Consider the following 14,654-nt stretch of genomic DNA (forward strand, 5'->3'; position numbering starts at 1 on the left):
AGGCCCGCGGGCGCCGGCGGGACCCAGGCGGCCCGCAGCGCCCTCGCCCCGCCGCTCGGCCCCGCCCCTCCCCGCGGCCGCGCCGGCCCGGGCGGACGGGAGGCTCCAGGGGAGCAGCCGCCGCCCCCGGTGTCCGCGCCCCACGCGCTCCACGGGCCCGTCACGCTCCCGGCGGAACAGCGCGCAGGAGGCCGCCAGTACCTGGCGCCGGCCCACGTCCGCCCCTGCGCCCCGACGCCCACGTCCGCCCCTGCGCCCCGTCTGGCCAGCCCCGGGGCACCTGCTGCCGTCGGGCGCGCGCCGCGGGGCTTCAGAACGAGTCCGCCGCCGGGAGGCGCCTGGGAGCGTCCGAGGGGCTGAGGCGACGGCTCGGCTCTTCCCAGAAGGAGCCGCTGAAGCTGGACGTGGAAGGTGAGCGGGGTCGGCGGCGGAGCTCCGGGTACGGGACTTTAAACAGGAGGATCCAGTCTCTAAGCAGCCCCGGATGCTGGCCCCCCCCGCAACGGGCTCCATTCGTCCCGCAGATCTCTCGTCCCTGCGAGCCGCCGGCAGCCGCGCCGCTTCCCCCTCGGCTTCCTCCGGAGCGAGAGCCCGAGGCCCGCGGCCCCGCGGAGCCCGGCGGCTGCACCCGACGCCGCCGGAGGGCTCCAGCCTCGCCGTTGCCTGCCGCGCCGCGTCCGTCCAGGCTTCGCTGCGCCGCCTGCTTTGGTCTCGGTTGAAACGTCTCGGGTCTGTCGGAGCAGCTGCGAAGGCGACCGGACAGCAGACAAATAACCGAGCCTGGTCGTGTTCTCATAAAAACTTTATTTAGAAAAGCAGGCCCCTGCTGATCTGGTCGGGGACCCCAGTCGGCCTGATTCCTGAAAATTGTTCTTTGGAGATTGAAATTTATTTCCTTGGGTGATGATGTGGAAATTACTTTTTAAAAAATGCACACAGACGTTTTATAGGCATATCATAACCACCAGAGATAATTAAGAAAATATAAACAGTAGCTTCTAACTCATGTACTAGCAATAATACCTTTCGCCAGACACCCTTAGCTCACCGGGCATGAGGAATTACTTGATCCCCGGTCTGCGGTTCCCACTCAGTGAACTCACAAGACATTTTAAGATTTCAAGGGAAACACAGCAACGTCCATCAGCTATGGAATGCACTAGGACACTGATTGTTCGGGCCCAACGACTTAATTAATGGACATAATTTTCTTGGCTTCGGGAGGACCGTGAGCATAATACTGAGACCAAAGGTGTGCTAAGAGAAACACCTTGAGAACTTCTAACGTAAGCAGTAACCTTGACGATAAAAATGTAAACAAAATCTGAACCATGAATACGCTACTTGTACTCAATGCTGCCATGAGTCGCGGCATGATAGCTGATAAAATAGGTCAGGTTAACAGGAGGCAGGGAGTTTCCAATTTATAGTCATACTTTTATCTTTTACAGACCAGATGAACAACCATACATGGTTCAAGGAAAGGACAAAGAAAGGACCAACCTAGTCAATTTTTATCCACAACTGATGGTCAGAGTGAGACCACTTGGGGGGGGGGGGGCAGCTTTCAAAAACTCTAATGTGAAGCCTGTTATATCTGAGTGCCCCAAATATCTTTTAGGTGGAAAAGAAATAGTATTATTTTTAACTGGCTGAAGATTAAATATCTGTCATTTTTAACAATGAGTCATAGCAAGGATCACACAGATACAAACTATTCCATATCCATGGGTTTTCCAGGTCAATCGTCAAAATATGCTGAAAACTACTATTAAGAATAAGCAGGATTTTACAGTCTTAGCATTGCTATTTAGAGTTTCAAACTAGATTCTGGGCCACCACAGGCCCCACAGTCCTCCAACAAGTCCAGGATGCTCCTTCCAGGGTTCTAGAGGATCTCAAGCTAGCGGGCAGCCTGATGGCAGAAGGATGAAACAAAACCTTGATCTGGGCCAAGTGGTAGCAAACCAAGACACAGGAAAGAGTAACTGACGGGTGGAGTCCCATTTTCTCATCGCTGAATAATAGCAGGAATCCCAGCATTCACACAGCATCACTTTCAGTCAGAGCAGGGGAAGGGGCTTCTTTCCATTTGGCTCATCTGAGCTCAACCAGGTCAGACACCTGGAGTCTTGCAAGCGAAGTCTGATTCCCACAAAGGAGTCCAATGGGCCGCTCTCATTCAAGGCTTCCATCTTGCTCTAGGTGGACGTCTGGGCCAGATGACAGGGGAAATGACTGAGGCTTGAAGGAAGTTAAAATCATGCAATCAAATCCTTTGGAGTATTTCACAAGCTTTTATGAAAAATGGGAATTTTAAACAAGCCAACGTGAATTAGTCAAGTTTGTTATTGCTCTCCAAGAGAAGTGTATATAAATGGTTGGGCTCTGTGAGCTGAGACTGTATTATTATCTGATCTCAGGTGATAGCGGAAAGGATGAATAATGACAAAAACTGGCCCGTAGTAGATTGGAATGTAGAAAGAGGAAATGCTCAACTTGGTAACCATGGTGGGTAGCTGATCTCTCTCCAGTGGTTTTTTTTTTTTTTTTTTCTCTCATATTTGTCAAGGAGCCAGAAACTCACCCTGAGTTGTGCCAGGGGAAGAAAAGGACTTTGAAAAAAACATAGAAAATTATTGGGTACATTTCTGCTTATCCCATGGTTATGAATATCATTACACCAACATTGTGTTTACATGCACATAAATGTTTTTAAAAAACACAGATGACATACACAGAATCTGGTCGGTAGGCAGTATGTAACCAGTAAATGCTCCGATTTACGACCCTAATCAGGAACATATCCATGATGAACATTAAGGAAATTTGAATATGACCTAATAGACAGTAATTGCAAGGATATTACAAACCCTATTATGTAGGCAAATGTCTGGAAACTTTGCACCACCTAAAGCAGGCCTGCATAACCAGACTGAATACTCCACAATGACAAGCAAATTACATAATGGCGTTGTAGTTATGTAAATGACTCTGCTCAGTATATTTATTTCAATTTTATGTGGAGTCAACCTTCATCCAGAAAAACCGAGTGCTGATTCACTTCGTTGACTTTTCTTTTTTCACTTGCTTTGCAAGAACAATCCTAAAACTGAATAAATGGTTTACTAATTTTATTCTTTGCCTTTTCTGGCATTTACTTCTTTTTTTCCATTTTGAAATGCAACCAGATGCTTCTGTGAAATAAAAACTGAATTATGAAGCAAAATGGCTCTCTCTAAATCTTCGGTCTGTAGGCAGCCCACCAGCAGTTACCTTGCATATGAAACTGGAAATAGGGGTTGCTAGACATTCTAAATTACAAAATGTTTAAAATACTATGTAATTGAGGTCACAGTAAAAGGCAAACTATTCCTTTCTTTTTCAAGTTTGCCACTAAAAATGGCTATAGAACCTTGAGGATTATTCTAAAGTAGCAGTATGTAAGAAAATTCTAAGTCTTTTGAATCCATGTATAATGGCAGTGTTGATTAAATCGTTCTAAGGAAACCTAAAAAATGCCAGCCAGTGGTCATCCCCATTTCGGGTGTTACTGAGAATATCCTCTCCTCATCATATAATCTTCATCATGCAAATTTAGTACGTTTCAGTAGATTTGTAGAAAGAAAGCCTGTAAGAAAATGATGCCCAGATTAGTCCAACCCTACAAAATCCCATTAACATTTTATGTGCAGTCCCTCCTGAACAGGGGCCCACCGTCTGCACACAGTAAATTTTCATACACAAGAATACTATTGACCTTTTGGGAGTACTCCGGAGACTCCAGGGCCCAACGAGGGAATCAAGGGACTGCAGCCAACAGACAAGTTTGCAATGCCCAGGAAAGCATTGTTCTCTAAAAGTCATGTTGGGAAACATCCCTTTGAAGCACATGATTAAGCAGATATGGCCAAGAGTTTTTACTTATTTCAGTCTATGACACTTCGGAAATATTTTCTTTTTGGCCTCCTACCAGCTCATCCATGTGGGAAACTGAGGCAGCTCAAATCCAAGCACAGAAATCCATGTGCCATTTTGCTTTAGAAGGACTTAGTTTTGTTCCAGTACATTAGCAACTAGTCACATGTGGCCATTGAGCACTTGATGTACTGAAGGTGTAACATGTACTCCTGATTTTGAGAACTTGGTATAAAAATAAAAAATTCAAAATATCTCATTAAGTTTTCATACTGATTATACATTGGAACAACAGCATTTGTTCTAGACGATAACTTCTACAATCGTATTATTCTAATTTCTACCTTATTTATGTATTTGTGGGACAAATGAGTACTTATATTCTGAAAAAAAACCACTGGGATTCCAATTAGACTTTTTAAATAATTAAAGATTGTCTATCTTCATGGTAAAATAGTCTAGTTTATACTTTGTACCTGAACTTATCTGAAAAACAAAAATCAATAATGTAATAACTGTCAGCTCTAAAATGCAAAACATAATTTATTGTTCTGTGTTGAAATATCCTTAATGTTTTTTGCTCTGTGACTATATTGTCTTATTTAAAGGTAACATTATGCAACAGTTTGTCAAATTAAGGCTCTATCTGCAATAGGCTACCATTATTTAGCTAAATAATCTCAGAGATAGGTAACATCTCATTTTAAGAAGATAAACGTTTGCTCTTCTTTCAAAAATGTTAACCTAATGATCCTAACTAAGGCTGTATTTCTGTGAAATCGCAGATTGAATCACTTGGCTGAAATGACCCAATTTTTGTGAAAGTCAGACTTGTTTTCCATCGAAATGACAAAGTTGGTCACTATTTAGGCATTATCAGGACTTACTCTTTAACATACAAGTTAAAATTTAAAAGTCTCATTGAGTTTTAGAAAGTACAATTTACAGGGTAAAAACAGAGAGAGAGGAGGTTACCCTCCGTTGCTCAACTACCACCGAGGGAGAGGCACGTGCACTCATTTAAGTGGGTACATTCCTAACCACACGTTGGCCCCGGCACTGGCAGGGGTGCTACTGCATCTTCTGCTACAGGGCGTCCAGCAGCGTGGGTCAGGCCCCAGTGAAGGCAGGACAGGCCGGCCCTCCGCCCTGGGAATGGGGAGGGGTGTGCGGGGCATGGGGGGTGCCCTGAGGGGCAGCGCACCCTCATCTGCCAGCTAATAGCACTTCTAGTCAGACCCACTTCCCCCTCTTCTTTTCTTTTCCAATACGTGGGGCACTTGCCCTGTATGCCTGTTGAGTCTCATTAGGAAAAGTACACCAGGCAACTGACCTTCTCACATGGAAATGTTAATGCTTTAGTGAAAAAGGCAATCCTAAAGGTTAAAAATAGCGAGCCCTTTACAATTCCTAACATGGAAATTCTGAGAGAGGATAAAGAGGGAAGGAAAGAAAGGGAGAAGAGGTAAGTACTCTCTACTAGCTCATCAAAAGAAGTCAAAACAAAAAATTATCTTCTGAGCCAGGTGATGTGCCCTTCAGGGCGGTTTCCTCTGTCCACATCGGTGACTGACTCCTCAGGCCTCTAAACTACGGACAAGGATAAGTCCTACCTTGTTTTCTTCTCTCGAATCGTAGTAGAGGAAGATTTGTGCTTGGAAAGTAGACTGTCTCCCAAGGTCCAGTAGCCCCCAGGAACTGGAGGTCTAATTTCGTTTTCCAATTTCATAGTTTTGAGGAAGAGCTAAAAGAATTTAAGATCTTTTTTTGATGAGGATTTGTATGTGACAGTCATTTTTACTGTCCATCCTTTTGGTCTTTGAGAATAGTCTTTTAAAACTGAGGAAACCTAAAATGTGATACATAATTTGATAAAAATGTTCAACTCAAACTAGAAATAAATATGATGTACTTGGAATTTAAGTGTGATTTCTATAAAGAAAAGGTGTTCATATGAAAACCAAAGAAAAATACTTTGAAAAAAATTATAGTGAAGTATTAGTTCTAATGTTACAGCTTCTCAAGAGTCTGATTTGAAATCAGTGCTTGCTTTTCTTTTCTTTTCTTTTTTTAAGGTAAATAAAACGTTGCACTGTCCTAAATTTCTTGGCATGGAAGCTAAAGACTACATTGAAAAGTTTGGGCACTTCTATTCCAAGTATGAAAAAAAGATATACCAGATTTTCAGAAATATCTTTAGTTTCATAAGCAATAGATCGAGATAACCATCAATTGAAGGAAAAAAGGACTTTCATAAACAAAAGTTTCCTTAATCTAGTAAAGCCAATAATGAATGATCTTATATGGAATATTATTCTAACTCAGACATTTTGGCACCAGCGTGTGGGGTAGATTTTTCTAAATATTTGAAACTTGGCTAACTGTAGAGTTTATCCACAAAAATGTCACGGTCTTTAAAGTTGTACAAACTTATAAAGAAATCCAATTTTATCTGAAAATGACAAGCAGTCAACCTTTGTTAGTGTAAGTCCAGGCCTTAGGTCCTTTTCTTCCCTTGACTGTGTTAGCCTACCTTAAGTGTTGTCGGTGAGAAAGAAACTGTATTAGCGGGGAAGGAAGGAGTACCTCCCTCAGCAGAAGTTGGTAAAATACTTTCTCCGGGACTGTAAGATGGCAGGATTTTGTGTAGAACATTTTTGGTTATTAGTAATATTGTGTGTATAAATAAGGACAAAATAAGGAAGCATTAGCCAGACAAGCTTTAAGGGCATTTTGTTTCATGGCCCTTAAGTATGCTTCAACATCTTACCATTATATGTGGGATTTTTTTTTTGTACATATCATTAAACTATAGCCTGTGACCATGTCCTTGTAAACAGTTTGGGCACATCGGACAGTGTGAGCACATGGACAAGTACGGTGTTGCGAATGCCTGCGAACATGTCTTCCAGCCTACTCAACATTAGCTGAGCCAGAGTGCAAAGGAATCACTGCCTTAAGAAATCCAAAGGATGTATGATGACTAGGTTTTCAAAGCAAAAACAATTTGTTACTAGTTACTTCAATCTGTGCTACTGGTCCCTGAACATGTATGTATTTAAAAGTTACATTGCACTTACTTGCAATTTCAAATTTAACTCCTCGGCATGAGGTATCCATTACATACCATACAAGACACTATTTTTTCATAAAGCAATCACATGCATGAAATTAGGATTACCAACTGATAATGTATTTTTTTTTCTGCACCTCAAAAAACAGAATCACTATAGTGCTTCTCATGCTTCCACACCTTCCTTGCTGAAGGACAAACGCATAAAGTGCCAGAATTTGGCTTCCAGATCGGAAAGAAGCCACATCAGTACTCTGGCAGGATCACATCATTCTGCGGAGCTCCAAATCCCAGAGCTGGGTTTTCTTGCCCTTCTTTGGGGGCCGCTGCTCCCTCCACGCTCTTCAGCTTCTCCTCCACTAAGCCCTCCTCTATTTCTGCGTCAGCCACCTTCATCTCATCCTCTAGTGCCTTGGGCACCATGTTGGTGGCCTTGGCAGCATTTCCATCAGCATCTTCAACATCCCCTGCGGCCTGTACCTTCATCAGCTCAGCCTCTGCCCCCTCGACTGCCACGTGGGCTCCACCTCCTTGAACTTTCTCTCCTTCCGAAATAGCTTTAACATCTTCACTGCCATCCTGGGTGGGAGATGGCTCCTGGCTGGCCTTCTGGCTCTCCTGGATGCTGCCGTGGCTGCTGCTGGCGCTTCCCAGCCGGGAAGAGGCCACCACGGCCTTCACTGCTGCCTGATTGGAAACACAAAAGTGTTAGGTAGTACTTGAAAATCCTGAATCAGGGACACCTGGGGGGCTCAGCGGTTGAGCATCTGCCTTGGGCCAAGGGCATGACCCTGGAGTCCCAGGATCTAGTCCCACATCAGGATCCCCGCAGGGAGCCTGCTTCTCCCTCTACCTATGTCTCTACTTCTCTCCCTGTGTCTCTCATGAATAAATAAAATCTTTTTTTAAAAAAAATCCTGAATCAGAGCTCAATCTCAGCTTTGCATTTAAGGAGTTTGTTTCATTTATTTTATGGATTCCAAATATATTCCAAGATGACTTAATGAAACTTGTTCGGAGAATGAACAGCAACATCTCTTTGATCTCAAGCTAGTGTATTTAGTTATCTGGACAAGCGAAAGCTCAGGTAGATGTGTCTGCCCCTGGATTATCTGTTTTCAAGTATTTTGGACTTTGTTTCCCAAAGTCTTTGTTTCATGGAACAAAAGAGTTCCACAGTCAAGTTTGTTTGAGAAGGGGTAAGTCAAGTTTACCTAATCCACGGTATTTCAAATACCACACAACCCTTAAGATTTATTTATTTTTTAGTCTTTACCAGCCTGTAAGTGATGGCTAGACAGAAGAGTATTTCTGACCCTCAGCTATTCTCTGAAATTCTCTGCAGATGTAGTCAGTCCTAAACACCATTAAGTAAGAAAGGCATGAAATAGATATTCCATATATACTCCATAAAAAATATGATTTTGGATAATTTTCTCCATCATGTGAATTATAGCCGACCCTTGAACAGCATAGGTTTGATTGCAAGGGTCTACCTACAAGCAGATTTTTTTCAACAGATACACTGAAAAATTTTTTGGAGATTTGTAACAATTTAAAAAAACTCACAAAAAACAAACAAACAAAAAAAAACACACAAAAAAAATAAAAAAAAAATAAAAAAACTCACAAAGTGTGCAGCCTAGAAATAACCAAAACATTAAGAAAATGTTGGATATTATTGTAAGAAAACAGCACATAATACACATAACATACAAAACATGTGTTAATCGATTGCTATCGGTATGGCTTCCAGTCAACAGTAGGTCGTCAGGGATTACGTTTGGAGGGGGTCAAAAGTTATAGGTAGACTAAAAGTTATAGAGGAACCGGTGGTGCCCGTAACCCCAGCATTGTTCAAACATTAGTTGTATTTTAATTTTTATCAAGTATGGGGATTTATTTATATTACAAAATATAGTTTTTTTAAAAAGTTTCCCAATTTTCACATATTCAGAAAGAAGGCAACTTTTTGAATAAGTATGTTTCCTGAGCGATGTTCATCAAGCAGTTCAGTCTTAATTAAATGAGAAGCAGGGACAATATATTTGGTGAATAAATCTCAACATCACTCATTTCCCTTTATTAACAATGAATTCTTAGGAGAGAATCACATGAGCGTCAGTGCTTTACACCCGTATTGTTGGGATTTCAAAGCAGGATTTTCACTGGTTCCATAAGAGATAAATAGTATTAGATGAAAAATAGTGGAATTATCTTTAACAGTTCAAGAGATTACAAAAGAAACAAACAGAGCAAAACAAAACATATCTTACCTTAAGTTTGCGCCGGGCATTGAATTCCTGGAGCTTCTTTTGGGCCGTATCCATGTGCACAAAGTTGGCTGCTTTGCCTGTGACCCATGGGTGCTGGAGAGCTTGGAAGGTGGTCAGCCGTTTCTTAGGATCCAAAACAATTAATTTTCTGACCTGAAATGATCAAGAACCATAGATTTCTTAGGGGAAATCTTACAGGGACCCAGGCTTGCCTCTCAGTTGGTGAACTTGTAGGTTTTATTCTGTTTTCCTAGCAGTGCCACTAAATACACATTTAAAAAAACAATTTGAAGGCCTCGGGGTCACTGTAAGGACAGGTCAGGTGGCGGTGGCGGGGGAGCCCGGGGAGACGGCGCAGCCCCTGCGGCCCACCGGCTGCCCTTCCCAAGGGAGCTCAAGGAGCAGGTGGTGGCCTGCGCAGCGCATGTGCTGTGGAGTGGGACCAGCATGAGTGGTGCTGAGTGGTGGCGGCGGCCCCACGCACCACCTAGAACTCAGGACCTCGGGGCCGAATCAATGGCAATGGAATCACAGTGCCCTCGTCACACAAACGGCAGGACCATGTCTTGACGCTCATCCCACCTTCTATGCTACAATTCCTTCTGGTACCTTGATGGTTTTGAAGCAATAGGCCAAGTGCTGGCGTACAAGCCTATAAAGGCGTCAGCGGTTTAGGGCGTGTCGTTCGAAGGACCGAATCCAGCCCGCGGGGGAGGCTGCCCCCAGGATGAGCAGAGGCTGAACTGCCAGGGGAGCAGCGAGTCTCCCGGCCTGGGCCCCGGGAGGCCCTCCTCACAAACGCTCCCCGGTCGTGACCCGGGTCGCAGGCTGACTTGGAGCCCGAGCCTGCGCACACCCTGCAGGGCTGGGACGCCCTCTTCCCACGGTGTCACCTCCACTCTGAGTCCCCGTGAATCCCCTGCCAGGGGCATGGCGGGGGCTGCAGAACCGCGTAGAACCTTCCCAGCCTGTCCCTGGGAAGCGAGGGCGGGAAGCAGCCAGAGAGCCCTGCTGCCGCGGAAGCCAGGCTGCGGGGGGCGGGCACTGCCTGGCACTGCAGCCACGGCCCTCCAGCCATCACCTGGACGTGGTCCCCACTGCCTCGGGCCGCCCCCAGTGCCTAGGACAGCACCGGGCACACACGCTCCGCGTCCCCAGCCCTCCTGCCCCTCCCGGTCCGTCCCCTTGCCAGCCGCCAGCAGCAAGGCCAGGCCCCTGTGAGCCCTGACCCCGCGGTGATCGATGATCGGAGCAGGGGTGCTGCCCAGGGCGCCCTCCTGCCACTTGACATTTGTTAGTGATGGAAATGGAAGGAGTGACAGAAAGGACGGCTGGGGTAAGCCGGTGGTGGTTGCTGAGCCTGCCCAGACCCCCGTCCCCCAAACCTACAGAAGGCCCTCATCATCCCAGAAAACAGGCCCTGGGTCACAGCTCGAGCGAGGGAAAGGCGCCTCGGGTCCACGCAGGTCCAGGGAGAGAGAGATGGGGGAGGGGGGTGGGAAGAAGGAGAAGGGGGTAGAAAGGGGGAGGAAGGGAGAGAGATGGTGGGAGGCGGGGGAGGAAGGGGGGCAGGAGTCAGGGGAGGATGGGGGCAGGGAGCAGGGGAGGAGGGGGGGTTCAGGGGGCAGGGGAGGATGGGGTGTCAGGGGTCAGGGGAGGATAGGGCACGGGCAGGGGGTGGGGGGGCGGAGAAGCAAACAGAGTCAGGAGATGTTGGGGAGTGGGGCCACCTGGAGGGTGGAGCTGGCAGGAGGCCTCAGTGTCCCAGGAGTAGCCACATCCTGGGGCTTCGATGGGGCCAGAAACGTGTGGCGGCGCGGGCTGGGCTGGACCCTCACACGCAGCCACTGTGGGCCTGCACAGCGGGGCACCTCCCCAGGCTCCCGTGCAGGGTGAGCCGGCCATCGGGGGGCAGCTCCTCACTGTTCTGCGCACGGCGCTCACGGGGCTGCCCTTCACCCTACAACCGGGCCAGCCCCTTCGTGCTGGCGGGCATCACCCTTAGCTCAGGTGGGAAGCAGTAAGAACAGGGACAAGCCCACGAGTGACCCGTCGGCGAGCTCGGCTGGGAGGCCTGAGGCCAGGGCGCTGGTGCCGTCACCGGGGCATGGGCCGTGCGAACCTCCAAACTGCTTCATGCCGAGCATAGCCCAGTGTGGGGACCCAGGCAGGCCGAGCCAGAAGCAAGGCCCCCGCCCACACCCGGGAAGCTGGCACCTGTGGCAGGTTGGGAGTGGGAGCGAGGAGCCTGCAGGCCTGCTCGGCACGACCTATGACCTACGAGGAAGATGGATCTGTGGGCATCCGCAGGTGGGGCCTCACGGATGACGATCATCAAGGGGGGCGGACTGGGAAAGGACGCTGCTGCCCCTTAATCAGTAAAAAATCAATGTGAAGACTCGACTGGGCTTTGCCGTGGTCGCACTTACCAGGTCCTTGGCATTTAGGGACACTTCATCCCACCAGGGGGAGATAAAGTAGTATTCGCAATTCAGAATTCTCCTGAACATGAACTGATCACCTCTTTCATCGTAAAATGGTTCAAATCCACAGAGTCTAGAAGGACAGAAGACAGAGAAGCTGTCTTTAGGAACCTGAACACATCTCATCAAACTCCCACAGAAGTCCCGCTCACCCTTTGCCCATGTCCAGGCCACTCGGCCCACGGTGCAGCTGCCCTGGTGCGGCCCCCTGCCCCCGTGCCCTGGCCCCCTGCCCCCTGCCCGCACACAACCGCGCCCTCCGGAACCACCGCCAGGCTCCACACCGACCTGAGGGTCCGGAGAGCTTCTCCCAACATTAGGACGGCGCCCGGGGCAAGGCCGAGGACCAGGGAGCAGCGAGAGGGCATTGCCACAGCCCCGCTCCCGAGGCGCCCCCGGAGGGGGTCCCCTGGGAGAGCCCCCCACCCAGGACGTCAGAGGACAGTTAGGAAGGGAGAGTCTTGTGAGCAAAGGGCCTTTCAGGGGCACACAGGACACCGCGACAGAGGAGCCACGTCCCCGCCGGGCTGGCACACGACCCCCGTAGCGACCCCGTCAGGCTCCTTCCGCGGGGTGGCAGCAGGCGTGGGGGGCACCCCGAGGGATGCAGCTGCCAGCCTGGGCGCCACGCCTCCCATGTTTATGGGCGGGGACGGGCTTGGAGATGTCGGGGACACTACGATGGCGCCCCAACTGCGGCAGGTGCCGCTCTGCGCAAACGACGGGGGACAATGCACGTCAGACACACTTCCCGGGGCCTCCCCGTTTGAGGGCAACGCTGACCTGGGGGTTCCCACCCGAGCAGCTTCTGTGTCCCTTGCTCGGGGACGTCCTGTGGGGACAGTACGTGTGTCCTCAACACCATGGAGCTCCCCCTGCCCTGTGGCGGCCAGGTCCTGCTCCTGTGGGCACAGGGCCCCCCTGCACCGTCCACCACGCGAGAACGTGACAGCCCGGCACTGCCCGGTCACGGAGAGACTGGCCCAGCCGCCCCACCTGGCTCAAGAGACCCTGGTGCTTCCCCTTCTGGAAATCTAGAAGGAACGGTGGCAGCTGAGCAGGCACAGACCCAGCTGCCCCTCCCAGCTCTCAGACGTGCCTGTCAGTCTGTGCTGGTGACAGGAGTAAGGAGCCCACGTCACGTCAGCAGAGATGCCCAAGCAGAAGAAACGTGCCAGAGCGACACACACACACTCACACCGTGCAAGACGCCTGCAGGAATGGAAGCGCTGCGGTGGCGACCGTGGCCTTTGGGGGTGGCAGGGCCTCAGGCCTGGGCTGAGAATGCACCGGGGCCCCAGCCACGGCACCAGCTGTGCTGCTGGGAGCTGAAGGGTCCGAGTGAGGTTACCTGACGTGACGCTGACCCGAGCCTCGCAGTGGCCGCTCTGTCTGGCGTACAAAGGATTGAGGGGTAGAAGGTACAGGGACCAGAATTCTGTGAGAAGTAACAGAGCGGCCCCGGTTTTCGTTCTAGTGTTCTCCTCAGGAATGGGCGGTCAGGGCACAAGGTCAGGGCGCAAGGTCAGGGCACGTGGAGCTTCCCACGAGAGTGCGGCAGACCCGTCCCCGGAGCCTCACCCCGTGGACAGCACCGTGTACTGCCGATCACAGAGCAGCGTGAACGCTGGGCTGGGGGCCCACGGGGCAGGCTGGCGCCAGGGACACGTTCGCACGGGGAGCTCCCATGTACTTGGAAGCCACAGCTGTGGTTGACGACCTGGGGTGCACCACGTAGGGACCCTGACCCGCCTCTCTCCGGGTAGGCTCCACGCCCGGCGGGGCCAACATGGGCCTGGACTCACGGCCCGGACACCAGGACCTCCGCTGAGGTCCAGAGTTGGATGCGTGCCCGACGGCGCCGCCGGGAGCCCCGTTCATTTCTCAGGCCTCAGAGGGACCGTGAGCGGCCTGCTCGCCCCCCTCGGAGTGCTCGGCGTCCTCCACCTTCGCCCGCCTGCCCCGCCAGCCCGTGTCCGGGGGACACCCCGACCGTGCCCTGCCGCCCCACCCGCCCCACTGCACGGCCGCTGCCCGGGACTCGGGTCACAAAGCAAGCCCCTACCACAGCAGACACGTTCCCTGCCTGGTCCGCGCTTCCACAGGAAAAGCCTTCCTCTCCGAAGGCTGCTCAAGGCTTGGCGTCTGGATGGACAGGGAACCCAGCGCTGGAACCGTCTGGACGTGCACAGCGGCCCATGGCCACCTCCGGGGCTGCGTGTCGACCCCTGTCAGCTGCGGAAGGTGGAGCACGCCCGGCTGACCCCAGAGTTCGCTCAGGTGTCGGGGTGCCCGAGGCCCCTCTAGCCCTTCTTACCTAGACGCTGCGCTAAGATCACTGTTAAGCCCCCCAAGCTCTGTGGACGGACTGAACCGTGTGACCCACAACTCCTAGGATGGGAAGCCCCTGCCCAAGGGCCCTAGGGGTCGGGGTGCTCCCACCAGGTGGGACTGGTGTCCTTAGGGGGAGACACAAGAGCTCATGCTTCCTCTCGTCGTGTGGCCTGTCTCCACAACGGGACCTCCTGGCTCCTGACCCCACACTGCGGCCTCCGGAGCCACAACAGACACGCGGTGCTGCTGACGACGGCCTGGCCCTGCACGGTCCTCTACAGACGCCCACCGCCAAGTGGCACCCGGACCTACTCGTTCTGAATCCAGCTCCGAGACTCGCTGCTCCCCCTCCTGGGGCTTTCATCCCTTGTGCTCCAGGCAAGTCCATCATCTCTTAGTAGACAGGGGCCCGGAGGTGGGGACACCAGACAACCAGGGGCGTGGCCCATCCTCTTTCTACAGGAGCAGAGGTTCCTCTAAGTTCAGGGCATGGAAGTCAAGGTCGTCGCAGGGCTAAGGGGCAGAGATAGCACCGACGGCCAACCCGCATCACAGACTCTGCGGCCACAA

The 14,654-nt window shown here is 50.5% G+C and overlaps 1 protein-coding gene across 3 annotated transcripts in view; it reads right to left on the bottom strand.

The window, feature by feature from the left end:
• Nucleotides 1–787: 787 nt before the first annotated feature.
• Nucleotides 788–14,654, bottom strand: part of CAMK4 (calcium/calmodulin dependent protein kinase IV) — a 197,157-nt gene continuing 183,290 nt past the window's right edge. For all 3 annotated transcript variants that reach the window (XM_072736585.1, XM_072736586.1, XM_072736583.1), the window contains 3 exons: nt 11,697–11,823; nt 9,268–9,420; nt 788–7,678 (listed from right to left, as the gene is read on the bottom strand). In XM_072736585.1, coding sequence (XP_072592686.1) covers nt 7,238–7,678; nt 9,268–9,420; nt 11,697–11,823 — 721 coding nt within the window. In that variant the 3' untranslated portion in view covers nt 788–7,237. The remainder of the gene's footprint in view (nt 7,679–9,267; nt 9,421–11,696; nt 11,824–14,654) is intronic.

The sequence above is a fragment of the Vulpes vulpes genome, chromosome 14 (assembly GCF_048418805.1).
Source record: "Vulpes vulpes isolate BD-2025 chromosome 14, VulVul3, whole genome shotgun sequence".
Lineage (NCBI taxonomy): Eukaryota > Metazoa > Chordata > Mammalia > Carnivora > Canidae > Vulpes > Vulpes vulpes.